Here is a 20720-nt window from a genome sequence, read left to right as displayed (position 1 = left end):
TTACTTAGGTTTGATGACTATTCAATTGAAAAGATACCTTTTACAACTGGTTTGGATTTCTCCTTTGGAACCTCTGGTTCTGAAGTCGGCAAAACAAAATTGATAAAAAAAGAATGACATAGTACTGTTATTTCTGAAATATATCAGCAGGGGCTGTAGATGTGTTTAGTTACAGGTGCAAATTAAGGCATGAGAAGAGGTAGCTCAGCTATGTTTTAAAGCATATAAAGCATAAATGCATGTATGTACACCTTTTACGACTGGTTTGGGTTTCTCCTTTGGAACCTCAGGTTCTGTTTTGAACAAAAGAGTATTTAGATGAAAAGCTAACCTCAAGAGCAACAGTGTTAAATCTGAAAATGTAAGCAGCAGCAGTTAGATATGGCTTATAACATTTGCTGTTCTCAACTTAAGCATTTAGTAGAGATACCTTTCTTAGCTGGTATGGCCTTCTCCTTGGGAGGTTCAGGCTCTGAATGAAATAAGAAATACAGTATGTTTTTCTGAGGATCTAGAGTAGAAAATTGTTTCAAAGATACACTTCTTTAGTGTTTTTGTTGTTTGTCTGAAAAATCAGACACTGATTTTAAGTATATCTGTGGCAGGTTACTTATGACTGTTCAATTGAAAAGTTACCTTTTACAACTGGTTTGGATTTCTCCTTTGGAACCGCAGGTTCTGAAGTCGGCAAAACATAATTAATTAAAAAAAAGAATGCCATAGTTCTGTTATTTCTGAAATATATCAGCAGGGGCTGTAGATGTGTTTAGTTACAGGTGCAAATTAAGGAATGAGAAGAGGTAGCTCAGCTATGTTTTAAAGCATAAAAAGCATACAGTATATGCATGTATGTACACCTTTTACAACTGGCTTGGGTTTCTCCTTTGGAACCTCGGGTTCTGCATTGAACAAAAGAGTATTTAGATGAAAAGCTAACCTCAAGAGCATTAGTGTTAAATCTGAAAATGTAAGCAGCAGCAGTTAAATATGGCTCATAACATTTGCTGTTCTCAACTTAAGCATTTAGTAGAGATACCTTTCTTAGCTGGTTTGGCCTTCTCCTTGGGAGGTTCAGGCTCTGAATGAGATACGAAATACAGTATGTTTTTCTAAGGATCTAGAGTAGCATTTTTTACGGTGTGAAAAATGGTTTCAAAGATACACTTATTTTTTTGTTCTTAGTGTCTGTAGTGTACTTTTATGAGTAATCAGACACTGATTTTAAAGATAAATATTCCTGTGACAGGTTAGGTTTTCTGACTGTTCTACTGAAAAGTTACCTTTTATTGCTGGTTTGACTTTCTCCTTTGGAACCTCGAGTTCTATAGTCGGCAAAACATAATTGATTAAAAAAAGAATGACATAGTACTGCTATTTCTGAAATATATCAGCAGGGGCTGTAGATGTTAAGTTTTGGGTGTCATGTAAATTAGGCATGAGAAAAGGGGGCCTTGCTATGTTTTAAGGCATATAAAGCATATATGCATGTATGTATACCTTTTACGACTGGTTTGAGTTTCTCCTTTGGAACCTCAGGTTCTGCATTGAACAAAAGATCATTTAGATGAAAAGCTAACCTCAAGAGCAACAGTGTTAAATCTGAAAATATATGCAGCAGCAGTTAGATATGGCTCATAACATTTGCTGTTCTCAACTTAAGCATGTAGTAGAGATACCCTTCTTAGCTGGTTTGGCCTTCTCCTTGGGAGGTTCAGGCTCTGAATGAGATAAGAAATACAGTATGTTTTTCTGAGGATCTAGAGTAGCATTTTTTACTGTGTGAAAAATAGTTTCAAAGATACACTTCTTCAGTGTTCTTAAGTGTTTTTGTTTTGTTTGTCTGAAAAATCAGACGCTGATTTTAAGTAGAAATATTTCTGTGCCAGATTACTTAGGTTTGATGACTATTCAATTGAAAAGATACCTTTTACAACTGGTTTGGATTTCTCCTTTGGAACCTCTGGTTCTGAAGTCGGCAAAACAAAATTGATAAAAAAAGAATGACGTACTGTTATTTCTGAAATATATCAGCAGGGGCTGTAGATGTGTTTAGTTACAGGTGCAAATTAAGGCATGAGAAGAGGTAGCTCAGCTATGTTTTAAAGCATATAAAGCATAAATGCATGTATGTACACCTTTTACGACTGGTTTGGGTTTCTCCTTTGGAACCTCAGGTTCTGTTTTGAACAAAAGAGTATTTAGATGAAAAGCTAACCTCAAGAGCAACAGTGTTAAATCTGAAAATGTAAGCAGCAGCAGTTAGATATGGCTTATAACATTTGCTGTTCTCAACTTAAGCATTTAGTAGAGATACCTTTCTTAGCTGGTATGGCCTTCTCCTTTGGAGGTTCAGGCTCTGAATGAAATAAGAAATACAGTATGTTTTTCTGAGGATCTAGAGTAGAAAATTGTTTCAAAGATACACTTCTTTAGTGTTTTTGTTGTCTGAAAAATCAGACACTGATTTTAAGTATTTCTGTGGCAGGTTACTTATGACTGTTCAATTGAAAAGTTACCTTTTACAACTGGTTTGGATTTCTCCTTTGGAACCGCAGGTTCTGAAGTCGGCAAAACATAATTCATTAAAAAAAAGAATGCCATAGTTCTGTTATTTCTGAAATATATCAGCAGGGGCTGTAGATGTGTTTAGTTACAGGTGCAAATTAAGGAATGAGAAGAGGTAGCTCAGCTATGTTTTAAAGCATAAAAAGCATACAGTATATGCATGTATGTACACCTTTTACAACTGGCTTGGGTTTCTCCTTTGGAACCTCGGGTTCTGCATTGAACAAAAGATAACTTAGATGAAAACCTTAACTGAAGAGTGTTAGCGTTTTTTTTTCTGAAAATGTCATCAGCAGCAGTTAGGCATGGCTCAAAACATTTGCTGTTCTCAAATGAAACACAGGTACCTTTCTTAGCTGGTTTGGCCTTCTCCTTTGTAGGTGCAGGCTCTAAATAAAATACGAAAAACAAAGTGTCTCTTTCTGAGGTTCTAAAGTTGCGAGGTTTACTGTGTAAAAACTGGTTCCAAAGATACACTTCTTTAAGTGTTACGCATAATGCTTCTCTGTAATAGTCTGAATAATCAGAAGCTGGCTCAATGTTCCTGTGGCAGGAACAGTGTTCTTTTGAAAAAAAAATACCTTTTAAAACTGGCTTGACTTCCTCCTTTGGAACCTTGGGTTCTGTATTGGCAAAACATATTTTTAGGCCACAACTAAAGAACAGCAGAGTTAGTTTTGAGATATATTAACAGTGGCATTGCTGATGTAAATATGCTAACATTGGCAATTCTGATATAAATATATTAATATTGGCAGGAGGGGAGTTTTGCACTCTGCCACATCAAACTAAAATAAACATAGATCGAGAGAGATGCCTTTCTTAGCTGGTTTATCCTTCTTCTTTGGAGGTTCAAGTTTCAAGATATGAGAACAACTGATTTGAGATTACATCTAATAAACTATAACATCCTAATATAAACCTTTTATTAATTTTTATTAGTAAGGTTGTGAGTCTGTATAGGGCTGTGAGTATTTACATAGGCCTAATTACTGACTAGCTAGTAGGTCAGTTGTTTTAGGGGGAAAGCCTCAGGTATGTATGTCTACGTTAGGTACGTTTTGTATGTCTTGAAGCCATTTTACCACTTAAGCAAAAAATGTCACCTTTCACTTCAGGTTTGGGTTTCTCCTTTGGAATCTCTGTATTAGGAGGAAGGCCATCATTTTCATGATTATTACCACCATCATCATTTCAATCCGCATTTTCTTAAATGAATTAGATGTAATATATAAATATATATTTTTTTTGTTTAAATGAAGTGCATCACACCAATGTCCTTCTCTGGAATATATGAAAGTTTTGTCATAGCAGACACGAGATGAAGATTACCTTTCTTTACAGGAACTGGTTCGGTGATGTTCTTCAGAGATTCAAGTTCTATGGTAGAAAGGAATGCATTTTAATAGCTATAGGATTGAATAGGTCAGTATGTAGAGATGGTGGCTGTTATCCAATAGTTTGAAATAAGGAGGATGCATGTTGGAAGAAAGCTTCATTCAAACTGGCTTGGGTGTAAACTAAATTGAAATTTATACCTATTTTGGTTGGAGTCGGTCTTGCTTTTGGTACCACAAGCACTGTGTCACAAAAAAATAGTGATTTATTAGACAATCGTCTCAACATAATAGGACTTTCTTAAGGCACAAAAAGTTCAGGATACACAATCGGGCCAGACAACATAGTGCAGCCAGCAGCACAGACATGTTTACACCACAAAAATCACCTTTCTTTATCGCTTTTGGTTTATACTTTGAAGCCACAGGTAGTGACAAAGATAAAGTGTTATAACATCATCACTCTGTAGTCCGACTATCTCAGGCAACTGGATTGTTTGCAGTATGATTGCCACTTTAGCATAAGTTAGCATGAGTCTATTCATTTATATGCATTGCTTGTCATTCCAGTTTGTACAGTAGTACAAACTCATGTAAATACAGAGAGAAATAGTGACAACAAAGCATTCATTACCTTTCACAGGTGGTGCCGGCTTAGCTTTCTCCTTTGGAACCTCTGCTTCTACCGAAGGCGAGACATTTTTGTCAGGGCAAATTTCATGGCAATTTTGGTAAAATACGACAAGCGGAGTGCAGAAGAAGCATAATTCATTAAACTGAGATGTTTGTTCACTTAAGATAACAGTATTATTGATGTTTAGAAGGACAGTTTTGAAGACAAAGTCCACAATTCTAATCCAGTATCCTTTTTGTCATATTCAGCTAATTGCTAATTGTCTGATGCGCTCAAATATAAACATCATTTTACCAGAATAGTGGACAACACCTTTCATTTTGCACAGCAGAAAATGAGGCAGCTTCTAAACAGCATGAAGAGCCTTTTTTATGTCTTTTGTTCTTTGGAATACCCTGCAGTTAAGTGAAAGCGCAAACACATCACTCTATTATGTTCTTATCTATTGAGGGAAACAGGGAAAAGTTGATGATTTAAAAACTCGAACAAAGCTTCAAAGGCTGTGGCATGTACATGTTTGGTTAAAAGCAAAATGAAAGTAGATCATTGTGTTCCACTCTACTGTAGTCACCCAAAGTACTGTTGAATTATAGTGCAAATTAATTGGGCCGATAAAAAGGCTTTCATGGACTTAGGTTAGTGTTTCAGGCTAAACTAATTAGCTGTAGCTTTTATGCAGAGACAAAACGGGAAAAAAACTTTTTCGAATACTTTTCTTTGCTGGTATGACTCTTTCCTTTGGAAGTTCAGGCTCTTGGAGTGGTATAATTATATGATAACTCCAATAAGTAATGTACTAATCTCTAAAAGCCAGCTGGTTCAAGTGATCAAAGTGACCTTGTAAACGCAGCATAAAGTATTGTTCATACCATACCTTTCTTACCTTGGGTTCTCAATTATGACAGAGCAGACAATTCAACCACTATAGTACATAATTCATTCGAACAGCAATTCTAACATGCCGACTCAGAAATGAGCAAAAGTAAATGCTGACTGTCTTATATGCGATAAGCACTACTGGGCTATCAAGAATATCTTAATTAGTATACTATATTATTAATATGCTGTGCCTGTCTTTAAAGGTTCAACCTTCTCTTTTGGAACCTCAGATTCTATAGGGAAAGATAACATCCAGTGGTTGTGTTTTGCCTTTTTGTTTTTAGGCTAGGCACTTTTTAGACCAGCTGAAAAATGTTAAATGAACCAAAAGTGTAAAGGAGGTGATTAATCTTGTTTTAACAGTTGAAAGCCACCGTTTTCAACTTCTTGTTCAGCTAATTATCACCGCAAATAAACGTAGCTGTAGCTATGCAGGTCCTATAGGTAAAGTCGATTTCATTTAGTTGTGATACACATAGCATACATCCCCTATCTTACCTTTCTCAGCAGGCATCGGCTTGGTCTTTTTCTTTGGCTTCTCGGGTTCTACATAACAAACACAAGAATGAGGTTTGTTATTGGAGGGTGGATTTACTCATCTGTCTGAGGTGAGAATGTTTTACTGTTGTTTCATTTACATTTACTCCTTTGGCAGTACATTTTACTTTGACATATAATAGGGGCAGACCTAGTCTGGGAAGTCCCGCCCCACTTCTTCCGGCCAAATTGATTTTGCCTCTGCACTGGGTCTGGCCAACTTTGGATAGCCGTTCATTTCAAGATTTCCAGAATCCTTGGAGCCAATCACAAACTGGCTTTTGGCTACCTGGCGCGCCATTGGCGGATTTAAACTTACCATGGCTACGTTACAAAATCTACTGCACAGAGAGTTTTTTAACATTGGACATGGTGGCCGCCGAAGCACCGCAAAACTTCGATAAGGCAAGTTTTCTTTGGAAACAGAACAGAAACTTGCCCTGGAACAATTCATACAGAAAAAATATGTGTTTGCTTTATTACCGATCGTTGTATCGTTGTATAGTATCGTTGGTCTGATTGGTTAAAGGTGTGTCCAATTACGTGAGTGAAGTGGATCGCTGATGAGTAGTTTGCCAGACTAACTGAGCAAATGAAATGCAGTGAAGGGATAGGGAATTCCCAGACAAGGGCAGACCCTCTTTTCAAAAGCAACTTGCAGCACAGTGCTGATAATCATATCCACTGGCACTGTATGTAGGCTACTTGCTCTAGCAGTTAAGCTACGAGAGCATTAGCAAGCAACAGGACTTTCACTCTGACTTCTCCTTTTAATTCAAAGGATTGGTAATAATACAAATTCTGCAATGAAAGTTGCAAATAGGAATTATGTATTGTTTTTTTTAATTCAATATATGTATCATTAAAACGTAAGTGCTCAATGCCTGAAAGTGCATGGCATGTGTTATGTGTTGCTTCTTGCTTTTCAGCTTAGCTTGGCTTGGTCAGTGAATGAGCGCACTGTCAATTTCAACTTGACTTCAGCTCAGAAATGAGCAAAAGCTTTTTATCCCTCCAGTAAATGCTGTAGAACATAAGACCAACATAACTTATTGCAGCATGATGTAAACCTGATTTTTGCGCAAATCATCCGTATAGAGCTTGCATGTTTTAAAAAGTCCTACCAAGCAAAGCGATTATGGAATCATATCAATGCCATAAATATCTTGTATCTGTAATATAGATTTTGTATCTGTTAAACCATCTTCACTTTCAAACTATCTACAGATACGGATTTCAAATACGAAATGTATACACTTTCAAAAACAATCTTCACTTTCAAAATCTATTTACAGATACGGTTTTCAAATACAAAGATGTATCTACACTTTCAAAAACTATCTTCACTTTCAAAATCTATCTGCAGATACGGATTTCAAATACGAAACCTGTTTTCAGTTTTCGGATTTCAGTTACGAATTATGGCAGTGTTTTTACGTCCTGTCTAAAGTGCCAATCAGCGCTTTTGGCAGATTTTCTAAAGCGCCACTCAACACATTGTATCCTGTACTGACTAGCCAATCAGCGCTAGCTTGCTGGGCCCTGGATGTGTTGATTGGCGCTTTAGAAAATCTTCATATCATATTTCTATATATTTTATGCTTTGCTCTATTAGCTCAAACCAACCCCATTATAGTTGCATAGTCTAGACACCTCTCTAGTTAGTACCTATAGACAGTAAAGATACCCTCCCACATGAGCTCACTTGTTTGATGATTTTTGGGCAACCAAAGAAAAGCCATACAACGAAATCAGCAGCATCAAAGCATTGTTTGTGTTAATACCTTTCTTTGCTGCTTTTGCCTTCTCTTTTGGAGCCTCAGGTTCTGCTTGGCACAGGAAAAGAAAAACACTTATAGTTTGAATCACTACTCAGGATGTTAATGCACACAAACAATATGCAAATGGTAATTTCTTGTTAATAACAATAAATCATTACACACAATTTTGATCTTACCTTTCACCACTTTGGCTGGCTTAGCCTTCTCTACAGGTTCTGCCTTAGCCTTTTCCTTCGTAGGTTCTGGCTTAGCTTTCTCCTTCACAGTGGTGGGTTCTGGCTTAGCATTCTCCTTTGTAGGTTCTGGCTTAGCCTTCTCTTTCGTAGGTTCTGGCTTAGCCTTCTCCTTCACAGTTTCTGGCTTAGCCTTCTTTACAGGGGTAGGTTCTTCTTTAGCTTTTGTCTTCACTGGTTCTGGCTTAGCCTTCTCCTTCACAGGTTCTGGCTTAGCCTTCTCCTTCACATGTTCTGGCTTAGCCTTCTCCTTCACAGTTTCTGGCTTAGCCTTCTTTACAGGGGTAGGTTCTTCTTTAGCTTTTGTCTTCACTGGTTCTGGCTTAGCCTTCTCCTTCACAGGTTCTGGCTTAGCCTTCTCCTTCACATGTTCTGGCTTAGCCTTCTCCTTCACAGCGGTGGGTTCTGGCTTAGCCTTCTCCTTCGTAGGTTCTGGCTTAGCCTTCTCCTTCACAGTTTCTGGCTCAGCCTTCTTTACAGGGGTAGGTTCTTCTTTAGCTTTTGTCTTCACAGGTTCTGGCTTAGCCTTCTCCTTCACAGGTTCTGGCTTAGCCTTCTCCTTCACAGGCTCTGGTTTAGCCTTCTCCTTTACAGGTTCTGGCTTATCCTTCTTTTCAGGGACGGGTTCTGCTTTAGCCTTCCCCTTCACAGGGACTGGTTCTGGCTTAGCCTTCTCCTTCACAGGCTCTGGTTTAGCCTTCTCTTTTACAGGTACTGGCTTAGCCTTCTCTTTTACAGGTTCTGGCTTAGCTTTCTCCTTTACAGGTTCTGGTTTAGCCTTCTCCTTCACAGAGGCAGGTTCTGGCTTAGCCTTCTCCTTCACAGGTACGGGTTCTGGCTTAGCCTTCTCCTTCACAGGTACTGGCTTAGCCTTCTCTTTTACAGGTTCTGGCTTAGCTTTCTCCTTTACAGGTTCTGGTTTAGCCTTCTCCTTCACAGAGGCAGGTTCTGGCTTAGCCTTCTTTTCAGGGACTGGTTCTGCTTTAGTCTTCTCCTTCACAGGCTCTGGTTTAGCCTTCTCCTTCACAGGTTCTGGCTTAGCTTTCTTTTCAGGGACGGGTTCTGGCTTAGCCTTCTCTTTTACAAGTTCTGGTTTAGCCTTCTCCTTTACAGGCCCTGGTTTAGCTTTCTCCTTTGCAGGTTCTGGCTTAGTCTTCTCCCTCACAGGCTCTGGTTTAGCCTTCTCCTTTACAGGTTCTGGCTTAGCCTTCTTTTCAGGGATGGGTTCTGGCTTAGCCTTCTCCTTTACAGGTTCTGGCTTAGCCTCCTCTTTTACAGGCTTTGGTTTAGCCTTGTCCTTCATAGGGGCAGGTTCTGGCTTAGCTTTCTTTTCAGGGACGGGTTCTGGCTTAGCCTTCTCCTTTACAGGTTCTGGCTTAGCCTTCTTTTCAGGGATGGGTTCTGGCTTAGCCTTCTCCTTTACAGTTTCTGGCTTAGCCTCCTCTTTTACAGGCTTTGGTTTAGCCTTGTCCTTCACAGGGGCAGGTTCTGGCTTAGCTTTCTTTTCAGGGACGGCTTCTGGCTTAGCCTTCTCCTTTACAGGTTCTGGCTTAGCCTTCTTTTCAGGGACTGGTTCTGCTTTAGTCTTCTCATTTAAAGGGGCAGATTCTGGCTTAGTTTTCTCCTTCACAGGCCCTGGCTTAGCTTTTTTCACAGGGACGGGTTCTGGCTTAGCCTTCTCCTTTACAGGTTCTGGCTTAGCTTTCTTTTCAGGGACTGGTTCTGGCTTAGCCTTCTCCTTCACAGGTTCTGGCTTAGCTTTCTCCTTTACAGGTTCTGGCATAGCTTTCTCCTTTACAGGTTCTGGCTTAGCCTTCTTTTCAGGGACTGGTTCTGCTTTAGTCTTCTCCTTTGCAGGTTCTGGCTGAGCCTTCTCCTTTACAAGTTCTGGCTTAGCCTTCTCCTTCACAGGCTCTGGCTTAGCCTTCTCCTTCACAGGCTCAGGTTTAGCCTTCTCCTTTACAGGTTCTGGCTTAGCCTTCTCCTTTACAGGTTCTGGCTTAGCCTTCTCCTTTACAGGTTCTGTCTTAGCCTTCTCCTTCACAGGCTCTGGTTTAGCCTTCTCCTTTACAGGCTCTGGCTTAGTCTTCTCCTTTACAGGTTCTGGCTTAGCCTTCTTTTCAGGGACTGGTTCAGCTTTAGTCTTCTCCTTTACAGGCTCTGGTTTAGTCTTCTCCTTCACAGGTGCTGGCTTAGCCTTCTCCTTTTCAGGTTCTGGCTTAGCCTTTTCTTTCAAAGGTGCAGCCTTATCTTCCTCCTTCACAGGTACAGGCTTAGCTTTTTCTTTAGTTGGTTCTGGGCTAGCTTTCGCTTTAGCGAGCTCCGGTTTAGCGAGCTCCGGCTTAGCTTGCTCCGTTGCAGGCTCAGGTTGAGCCTTTTTCTTAGAAGGTTCTGGTTTAGCTTTTTCCTTAACAGCTTCTGGCTTAACCTTCTCTTTAGCAAGTTCTTTTTTAGCTTTGTCCTTCACAGGTTCTGCCTCAGCTTTCTCCTTCACAGGCTCTGGCTTAAGTTTCTCCTTAGCAGGCTCTGGCTTGGCTTTTTCCTTTACAGGTTCAGGCTTTGCTTTCTCCTTTATGGGTACTGGCTTAGCTTTTTCTTTTGCTGGTTCAGGCTTAGCCTTCTCTTTAGCAGGGGCAGGTTCTGGTTTAGCCTTCTCCACTGCTGGTTCTGGCTCAGTTTTCTCCTTCAGAGCTTTCTTAGCTGTTTCTTTCAGAGTCTTAATTTTCTCCTTCACTGGTTCTGGCTTAACCTCCTCCTTTGTGGGCACTGGCTTTGCAGTTTCTTTTACAGTAATTTTCTTAGCAGTTTCCTTTTCAGGTTCAAGCTTAAGTTCTTCCTTTTTGGGCTTAGGCTCAGCTTTCTCCTTCACAGGTTCTGGTGTGGCCTTCTCTTTTACAAGTTCTTCCTTAGCTCTCTCCTTTTTGGGCTCTGGCTTTGTCTTCTCTGCAATGGCCTTGTCCTTAGGAGATTCTGGCCTAGGTTTCTCCTTCTTGAGTTCTACCATAGCTTCTTCCTTATCGGTAGTAGGTTCTGGTTTAGCCTTCTCCTTTACGGATTCAAGCTTGGCTTTCTGCTTTTCTGGTTCTGGCTTAGCCTCCTCTGTAATGGGTTCTTGCTTAGGTTTTTCTTTTACAGGTTCTGGCTTAGCTTTTTCCTTTACAGGTACAGGTGGAAGTGCAGGTTCTGTATTTTGTGAAATATGAAGTGATAATATAGACACATGTTGGAAGAAAGGTTTTGTTTCTATACTCATTTAGCAAGTCATCAAGATGCGTTGAAATATAGCGAAAGCTGCATTTTCTATGGTATGTTCTAGTTTTCATAGGTAGCAACGCATAGCATGGGTAAGAAGTGGATTATATTCTCTTAATGTATCAATGTTAGATGTTAGCATGCATGTAAGATTTAAAATCTGGTGTAATTGTACTGGTAAACCAAAGGTTCTTTTGTTGTTATTTGCTATTGGGTTCTAATTCCTCTAAGTCCTGTGCTTTTCTCATCCTTTCAGCTTCAGTTACTTTCTCCACTACTGCTCCCTCTACCTCTACCAATAACAGCTATTTCTGTTTGCAAACATTGGTTTCAATAGTATTAAGATTCCATAATGTCATAAAGTATTTATGAAAACAGGCCATTTTGGTGGAGGCTACATTTGTTTAAGGATATGTGTATGTGCATATCTGTCCTATATGTAACTCTGTGTGAATCTGTTGTGACTAGATTTACCACCCTGAGACTGAAAATGACATATCCAGCGCTATGTATTTTTTATGGTGGTAAAAATGCTGAAAATGCCTATTATGTATATTCTTTTATTTAGGTAACCCTGAAGTAAAGTTGTAGTTTTGGAAAAGTTGTTGTTTTCTTGTTACCTTCCTTCTTCAGCTCTTGTAAAGCCTTCACTTTTATCCAGCGTTTGCTGGTGACGTTAACTCCTCCATCAACTTTTACTTCCGTCACTTCCTCCTGTGCAGGCTCAACTCTGACATTCTCTTCTGTTTGTAAACATAGGCTTCAATAGTAAACACTTTGTTTTTCAATTTTGAATGTTAACTTGTTCATAGCTTTTTGTGAAACTTGTGATTTTTCTCTGCCGTAGTGATATATGTCATTGGTCCAAGAAGAGCGTTCATGTGATCTGACTAGTATGTACGTAGAATATTGTTGAATGCATACAGTTATGGTAATACTGGGCAGATAGCTGTGGATAACTGTCTAAATCTTATCCTCTGGTGTACAGATACCATTGGATTACCTAGAGGTTCTGGTGCCTAATGTGTTAAGTGTATAATTTTCTTGTGTCTACCTCCAGTATCCTTTCGTGAAGAATTTTACCACCTTTTCTCAATGTACAAGAGAGCCACCGCCACATTACTCTACTAACATTTGTCACACGTTTTCAAGGATAACGCTAAAAGTGTCCATTAAAGCCTTGGTTTGATCGTTCATCTGTAACTGAAAAGCTTAGGTTTCAAGTTTGGTCCTTGTACCTCCATGCTTCAGCTCTCCTACAGCTTTAGCTCCTTCCTCAGTCACCTTCTCCTCCAGTGGTTCAGGCTTTTTCTCCTTTTCAGGCAGTTCCTCAGCTGTGTCAGTCTCTTCTGTTAATAAACATAGACTTAAATAGTACTAACCTTTTTCTGATTGTCATCAGTTTAAAAATGTGCATTAATGTACCTACTTCCTAGTTTCTCAGTTATTTTTGTACAGACAGGCATATGAAGAAACATTTTATATATTTAACCCTTTGGTGTGCTTGTATGCTTGTCGACATGGTTGAGACCATGTAGCCATGGTCACCTAAATGTTTTGCTGTCTAACTTATTGTGAAAGAACATCATGCTAGCATCTTTTTGCCATCTTTTTGATCATAGTCTAAGATTTACTTCTCAGGATATCAAATATCTTTCTATTGCTTGGTATTGTAGGAGAATATCCAAGAATTATCGCCAAGTAGTGGTCATTTGTATGATTTTAAGTAGATATGTAAGGTTGTTTATTTATTTCTATGTTACTGCTGATCATTTTGTTGATGGCAACTATTGTAGTTTACTTGAATACCTTTTTTGTCATCTGTCAAAATTCTCGTTTGCCCTTTTCAAGCTTTCAGTTTGTTCACATTGTGTTAATCCTTACTCTTGTTAACTTAATTTACAAAATAATGCTTATGCGTCTGAAGATGAGGCCTATATGTTACCTAACTTGGTCAACTTCATGATTTTAGTTTCCCATGAAAATCAAGACATAAGCAGTATGTTACACTCGGATTCAAATATGTCAGGAAATCCGATGCTTAATAGTAGTCCAATTGCATTGTAGATGTCAACTTTGATATGAGAATGCATGAAATGTAGTTGATGACTGCTCAACGTGAATATACCAAGTGGCTGGGATGTATTAGTGTATAAGTGATTAATCTATATGAATGTAAATTATACTCAATGTTTTACCTCCTGTCTGGTGATACTGTTAATTGTAATTTGTTTAGTTATTTAGGACAGAAGCTAGTGTGCTTAAAGGGCACATAGCAAGCAAACAGTGACATTATTGCTGTTCTATGCATTTTAGCAAGCAGCAGGATTTTGTTGATGGACCGCGGAAGCTTGTTGATGAGCAGCATAACATACAAAGTCATGGCTTACATTAGTAAATTTAAGTTATTTCTACCACAGGATACTGTGTGTACTGGGTCTCCATTTTTCACACATGTTCTGGCCTTACCTTTATCCTTCTTCTCTTCCTCCTCCTCCTTCTTTCTGGCTTCAAGGTTTAACTTAACTGCCTCCTTTTCAGCTTTTGTGGCTTTTAGCTCTGTTGGAATAGACAAGCTTGTGAGGGGGAAATGGACTCTTTCTTCCCAGTGTATATTTTTAAACCAAACTCAAACTAGTAAAGTACCTTGAATGATTTTGAATACTTCTTCTCTGGTCCTCTGCTGCTTGGATACCTTCTCTTGTTCAAGAACTAAAAAGTAAGTACATTTATGAGCTCATGTATGAAAGACCTGATAGAAAAAGCTGACAGGACAGGTATTAGTTTGATACAGACAATTAGTTAAACACCAAGCAGACACAAATATGGGGTACAATTAGATGTTTTAAAATAGTAATTTATGATTGTCAGCTTAGTTATGAAATGTTATGAAATAAGAAGTTATCAAACTGCCCACCCAAATGGAACTGTAGGATTCATTAAGTTAAATACGCAGGGTAGCGTCACTTTATTTTGAAATTTAATTCACAGTGGACTTGTGCATCACCATGAACATGTGGTTTTTCATGTGTAACACTGTAACTGAACCAACAGCCCTCCATAGCTGCATAGTATGGTCATGGCAGTGCATGAGTTTAATTGCTAACCACTCATCACTAGGCCTTCACAGTGTGTGGTATAATCTCATGTAAAAATTACACTAGGCCTTATTTTTGACAGTCTTACCAGGAATGTATCACATTCAGAGATGCGGATTACATCACCAATACAATGTGGGTATTGCGTCTCAATACAGTCTGCAGTCCCTATGTACAGACTCCATTGTATTGCCTTTCCGAGATACATCATTGTCCCTTTCTAGGATACATAGACAACTTCATACAGACTTAACTTAAGTGTGTTTGCTATTACACAAATCCAGTTAATAATCTGTTACGTTCACAAAAGGTGTGCCAGTAGAATAGCAAGATTACGAGGCCTCAGCACTTCTAGTGTTAAGCCATAATGATGGTGATTAATGACAGGTTAAAAGCGAAAAGCTGATGTATTGATTACATTTTGTATTCTAACACACATGTCTACAGAACGGCATAACAATTAGCAATCTAAGTTAGCAAAACTAATGTAATGGGGTAATGAAATGAATGACATAGTAATGTGTATTTTTCTTTGAGGCCTACTTCATAATCCTCTCCCTTAAGAAATCATACCTGACATTAATAACACTGATACCTTTTTTAAAGCCTTGGCTTGTGTCCTCAATGCCATAGTGAAGCCTGTTGCGTCTTAGCGGCTTGCTTCTGGCCCTCTTGATTTCGTTGTTGTTGTTGTTCGCATCATCGTCAGTGTCATCCAAAACAGAGTGCTCCTCAGCTGGAAAAACACCAGCCTTAGTTATGATGTCGGAATCATCAGACCCTCCTGATTCGGTTAGATTGAGGCTAGATTCTTTTGTCTGTCCTGTAATGTTGTCTAGAGTGTCTTGATCTTCGTCAGTTAAGCCTGAATCACTCTCGTCTGGTTCAAATAGAGCAAGTTCAAGTGTGCCCTGTTCTTCAGAATCATCCACAGTGATCCCAGTGTCTTGATCATAATCCTCATCATCATCAGGATCAGAGTCTTTATCCACAAGGTCAATCAGAGTTAATTGAAGTGCAATAAGTTCTTCATGATCATCAGGAATTTCATCTCCATCCTCAATGATGTTAGACTCATTCACGACGGGCTTAGGTACAGAAATGTCAGCGGTTACTAGATCTTCAAAATCAATAACATCCTCAGATATGACTGAATCATTGACGGACCCAACTGTGTCAACATCAGGTGTTCTTTGTTCTTCAGGTTTGTCTACAGTATCAGAGATCTCAGACATTTCTAAATGATTTGAGTCGACTGGCTCAGGTGCAGCAGTTTCAGTTTCAGCATCAGCTGCAGGCTCTATTTCATCTGCAACTGCAGTTATCTCAGAATCGTCTGAGACAACTGGTTGAGAAACAGCCGTTTCAGCATCAGCTGCAGGCTCAATTTCTTTTACATCTTCCTCTGCACTGATGTGAGATTCATCATCCTCTTCAGACTCCGTTATGTCTGTGTCTAATCTCACCTCTTCTATGACCTCACTCTCCGTATCACGCACAAGTTCCTTGGAATAATCAGAGTCTTCCTTCCTGTCAATATCACTGTAATCAGATTCATAAGCCAAGTCGGCCTTCTCTTCTTCATCCTCACTTTGGTCATCCTCATCCTCATCTCTGGCTGTCTCCTCATCCTCATCTGAAGCTGTCTTCTCAATGGCTAGTTCATCTATGCCAGCGTCCTCATTACTGTCCCTATCATCACCATCATCTTCTTCATCTTCATTATCATATTGACTCTCTTGTTGAGCTGTGTCGTATTCATCCTGCTCCTGCCCTGTCTCCTCCTCATCTTTGATAACAGCATCAGTGCTGTCAGCGTCAGGTGATTCCTCAGGTTCAGAATCTTCAGCGTCACTTTCTGGTGCTGTGATAACGTCAGGTTCTTCCTGGTGAACATCCTCCTGTTTCTCAGTGTGCTCATCCACTGGTTCTTCATCTTCCAGGATGTGTTTTGGCCAGGCTGTAGTGGCTAGCTTAATCTTCATCTTTGCAACCGCTTCTTCTCTTGTTCCCATAATTTCTGCAACTGTTTTGTCCGTTTCGTTACCAACCTCAAACTCATTAACGTAACATGTAATATAATGTATATTTCACAGGTGAGCTGATCTCAAAGGTACAAATGTCATGAGTGAGTTCAGATGTGGTGAGACGTTTAGAGAATGTAAAAGCATCCGAGTTAAAACAGAACCCATTCCAGTAAGAAAAGTAGCATGATGCATTCATGCAATGGACTAAATATTATTTAGTTGTTACATATATAACTATTACATTACACCTGGTACATGTTACAGCAGTGTAACTGATGCAACTACCAGAAACTAATCTGATACTTTATTATTATTATTAACTATGAAACTCGAATTTTAAACAATTTTGAAACTTAAACCTACTTGAGTTCCTTAAGAAAGTTGGCATAGCTGTTTTGTTTTGTAGTTACGTACTTTACACCTACTTAAAAATAAGCTTATACACCTATTTGAGTCATGTTTTACAATGTGTTATAATGCTATGCATTATTTGCATACCACATTCAAGTCTGTTACATCGATCAGACAAAGAGTAAATGTAAGATGGAGTGTATGAAATGAAGAAAAAGTGCACTTAGAAAACCACCGTTTATTTCAGAAAGACCCCATGCTTTGCACATCTTAAAGAATAAGCCTCAGTTATATTAAGTTTAATATGATTATTAAATGTGTTTATTTTGCACACAGGATAAACAGAACCCCCAGCACCAAACATACACTGACCAAACATGAGCTGACAATGCAGCGAATGCAAAATGCCCAAACATTCACAAATGTGTGGTTTTTCATTAAGCATTCACATTCATAGGATGAGACAAACATTGAAAAAACACATAACACATAAGCGTATTTTCATTTTAAAGTTAGAAGTAATCCATAGTCACGGATACACAAGTTCTTTCTGTGTTAGCACGTGCAATGTATTCAATGTCAGTTTTTCATTTGTCAGTTTGTCAGGATGTGAGTTCAGTATTATTGTCTTGGTTGGTCAGTAGGTGAGATTTAGCTAATTTCAAATGGATGAAAGCTGCGAAATAGATAAGTAAGTATGATCATGGGATTATGTGTAAGAGGAATGTGAAGTCTTGCATTGCAATGACATATCCCATTACGTTATATTTTTAAAAATTCCATAAATGTAAAAGCAATATGTTGAAAATGATGCAGCAATGTAAGCATCTAAAAAATAAATGATAAAGCTGTTGGTATTCACAAAATCAGCTATATGTGTATTTTATATGACTTTTTATATTTTTCTATATGACGAGTGCAGGCAGACACAAACCTTTTTCCATTGGAGGCAAAAACTCCCCTGTAAAAAAAATACAATAAAAAATGTGGCTGAATACATAACGGCAAGTGAACAGATTTAGACTCAAAGATTTGGAATCAAGGTTTGAAACCTTGATTCCAAAAAAGTTGAGCGCATACCTTTCCTCCTGGTCATGGGTGGCTCATCTAAACCAAAGGGGAGCAGATGTGTAAGTGTATGAACACAGACACTCAGCCTACTTGGAAAGCAGTAAGAACTGTACACTGTACAACTTTTAAATATTCCATAACATAATCAGTGCAAATATATGTGGTATAAGCGGTAAGATATAAGTGGGGGAATAATATGGATTGTGAAACATCAGCACCAGTCACCTTTGTCCTCCATCATTATGTTTGACAGATATGACAAGAACATGCTCCTCCTGTCCGCGATCTCCTCTACTGCATCAGTCACAACTTTCATGGGATCAAAGCTTATTTCTAAAATTATCAAAAAAAGTTGACTGAGTTTACAGATCATTAGTGTCATTTTTGGTGACTAAGAGTATACGTGTAAATATACACACACACACACACACACTGTGTCTCTGTGTGTGTGTGTGTCTATATACAGCCGCGGAAAAAATTAAGAGACCACTTCAAAATTATCAGTTTCTCTGGTTTTACTATTTATTGGTATGTGTTAAAGTAAAATGTACATTTTTGTTTTATTCTATAACCTACTGGCAACATTCCTACCAAATTTCAAATAAAAATATTGTCATTTAGATCATTTATTTGCAGAAAAATGACAATTGGTCAAAATAGCAAAAAAGATGCAGTGTCTTCAGATCTCGAATAATGCAAAGAAAACAAGCTCATATTCATTTTTAAACTACACAATACTAATGCTTACACTTAGGAAGAGTTCAGAAATCAATATTTGGTGGAAAAACCTTGATTTAAAATCACAACTTTCATGTGTCTTGGCATGCTCTCCACCAGTCTTTCACATTGCCGTTGGGTGACTTTATGCTACTCCTGGCGCAAGAATTCAAGCAGCTCGGCTTCTTTTCATGGCTTGTGACCATCCATCTTCCTCTTGATCACATTTCAGAGGTCTTTGATGGGATTCAGGTCTCGAAATTGGGCTGGCCATGACAGGGTCCTGATCTGGTGGTACTCCATCCACACCTTTACTGGCCTGGCTGTGTGGCATGGAGCATTGCCCTGCTGGAAAAAACATTTCTCAGAGTTGGGGAACATTGTCAGAGCTAAAGGAAGCAAGTTTTTCTTCCGGGACAACGTTGTACTTTGCCTGGCTGAGGTTTGTAAAAGACCATAAGGATTGAAAAAAGCGGACTGGAGGGTCTTCTAGTTCGTCTTCTCTGATGAGTCCAATTTTCAGCTTTGCCCAACACATGGTCGTCTGATGGTTAGACAGAGACCTGGAGAGGCCTACAAGCCAGAGAGTCTTGCACCTACTGTGAAATCGGACTCATCAGAGAAGACGAACTTAGAAGAACCTCCAGTCCGCTTTTTCAATCCTTATGGTCTTTTACAAACCTCAGCCAGGCAAAGTACAACGTTGTCCCGGAAGAAAAACTTGCTTCCTTTTGCTCTGACAATGTTCCCCAACTCTGAGAAGTGTTTTTTCCAGCAGGGCAATGCTCCATGCCACACAGCCAGGCCAGTAAAGGTGTGGATGGAGTACCACCAGATCAGGACCCTGTCATGGCCAGCCCAATTTCGAGACCTGAATCCCATCAAAAACCTCTGAAATGTGATCAAGAGGAAGATGGATGGTCACAAGCCATGAAAAGAAGCCGAGCTGCTTGAATTCTTGCGCCAGGAGTAGCATCAAGTCACCCAACGGCAATGTGAAAGACTGGTGGAGAGCATGCCAAGACACATGAAAGTTGTGATTTTAAATCAAGGTTATTCCACCAAATATTGATTTCTGAACTCTTCCTAAGTGTAAGCATTAGTATTGTGTAGTTTAAAAATGAATATGAGCTTGTTTTCTTTGCATTATTCGAGATCTGAAGACACTGCATCAATTTTGCTATTTTGACCAATTGTCATTTTTCTGCAAATAAATGATCTAAATGACAATATTTTTATTTGAAATTTGGTAGGAATGTTGCCAGTAGGTTATAGAATAAAACTAAAATGTACATTTTACTTTAACACATACCAATAAATAGTAAAACCAGAGAAACTGATAATTTTGAAGTGGTCTCTTAATTTTTTCCGCGGCTGTATATGTGTGTGTGTGTGTGTGTGTGTGTGTGTGTGTGTGTGTCTATGTGCAGTGTCACAGTCCGCCACTTAAATCAAATACCACTGAAACAATGCAAACACTTGGAGTGTAGCTCTATATAAAAATGTGTTTTCTTGAAGCAAGCAGGACTCTACCTTCACTGCCCTTGAACATGTCTGACACAGAGTCAAAGGCATCCTTGTTCAGGTTTGTGATTCCTTCAGTTGCTTGCATGATGGCATCCATTGGATTAAGGTTGAGCTCCGATATCCACTCTAATGACGAAAATAATGATGGAGAATAAATATAGGTGACAAAACTACGCATTTGTTATCTCAATCTTAGTTTGGCCTTCTTTGTTTTAGCTGCATTAAAACCTAAGCAGTATTTTAACGTGCCAGGGGTCAAGACCTTTGAGATACCTTTAGGGAGAGCGAGGAAGCTTGGCACAGACACCACACTTGTCACATATTTGATTCCATCAGCTGCTCCAGTCAAAATCTTGTGAGGAAAGAAGGCCACAGCATCGAGTGTTCCTACAAATCAATGACAGTTAATGTATAAGATTTAAAACCCAAAAAATATGTGGTGATGTGAGAAAGGCGGCCTAAAATGTCAGTAGATAGATAAGGGATGAGCGCATGAATAATCTGGCATTAATTGTGTGCTAATAAAACAGTTTCTAGCCTGTTACTGTAACTCTTTGTCACAGGCTCAGTTCCCACTGTGAAATCCCTTAAGAGGATCAGTAGGCCTAGGTGATTTTCTGTCAGAGCAATCAGGGTGCTTCTAAAAGTGGTTCAGGTGATGTCAGAAAAATTTGAAAACAACAGAGAACATCATGTCTGCACACAGATATC

The 20720-nt window shown here is 39.0% G+C and overlaps 1 protein-coding gene across 45 annotated transcripts in view; it reads right to left on the bottom strand.

The window, feature by feature from the left end:
• The window catches only part of LOC308374608 (uncharacterized protein), a 37348-nt gene that overhangs the window by 13094 nt on the left and 3534 nt on the right, over window positions 1-20720 (bottom strand). For 17 of the 45 annotated variants that reach the window (XM_080850435.1, XM_080850457.1, XM_080850476.1 and 14 more), the window contains 32 exons: window positions 20283-20396; window positions 20016-20135; window positions 17991-18098; window positions 17775-17801; window positions 17629-17655; window positions 13865-13930; window positions 13688-13777; window positions 12457-12567; window positions 11839-11961; window positions 7910-11149; window positions 7737-7781; window positions 5914-5961; window positions 4537-4584; window positions 4104-4145; window positions 3898-3945; window positions 3672-3707; window positions 3147-3188; window positions 2913-2954; window positions 2738-2779; window positions 2517-2558; window positions 2315-2356; window positions 2136-2177; window positions 1925-1966; window positions 1656-1718; window positions 1498-1539; window positions 1281-1322; window positions 1037-1078; window positions 858-899; window positions 637-678; window positions 431-472; window positions 252-293; window positions 38-79 (listed from right to left, as the gene is read on the bottom strand). In XM_080850435.1, coding sequence (XP_080706561.1) covers window positions 38-79; window positions 252-293; window positions 431-472; window positions 637-678; window positions 858-899; window positions 1037-1078; window positions 1281-1322; window positions 1498-1539; window positions 1656-1718; window positions 1925-1966; window positions 2136-2177; window positions 2315-2356; window positions 2517-2558; window positions 2738-2779; window positions 2913-2954; window positions 3147-3188; window positions 3672-3707; window positions 3898-3945; window positions 4104-4145; window positions 4537-4584; window positions 5914-5961; window positions 7737-7781; window positions 7910-11149; window positions 11839-11961; window positions 12457-12567; window positions 13688-13777; window positions 13865-13930; window positions 17629-17655; window positions 17775-17801; window positions 17991-18098; window positions 20016-20135; window positions 20283-20396 — 4986 coding nt within the window. The remainder of the gene's footprint in view (window positions 1-37; window positions 80-251; window positions 294-430; window positions 473-636; window positions 679-857; window positions 900-1036; window positions 1079-1280; window positions 1323-1497; window positions 1540-1655; window positions 1719-1924; window positions 1967-2135; window positions 2178-2314; window positions 2357-2516; window positions 2559-2737; window positions 2780-2912; window positions 2955-3146; window positions 3189-3671; window positions 3708-3897; window positions 3946-4103; window positions 4146-4536; window positions 4585-5913; window positions 5962-7736; window positions 7782-7909; window positions 11150-11838; window positions 11962-12456; window positions 12568-13687; window positions 13778-13864; window positions 13931-17628; window positions 17656-17774; window positions 17802-17990; window positions 18099-20015; window positions 20136-20282; window positions 20397-20720) is intronic. The other 28 variants (XM_080850468.1, XM_080850446.1, XM_080850467.1 and 25 more) reach the window with 28 other exon arrangements.

The sequence above is a fragment of the Sprattus sprattus genome (genome assembly GCF_963457725.1).
Source record: "Sprattus sprattus genome assembly, chromosome: 13".
Lineage (NCBI taxonomy): Eukaryota > Metazoa > Chordata > Actinopteri > Clupeiformes > Clupeidae > Sprattus > Sprattus sprattus.
Note: the sequence above shows the minus strand (reverse complement) of the source record. Positions and strands in the feature narration are given on the sequence as shown.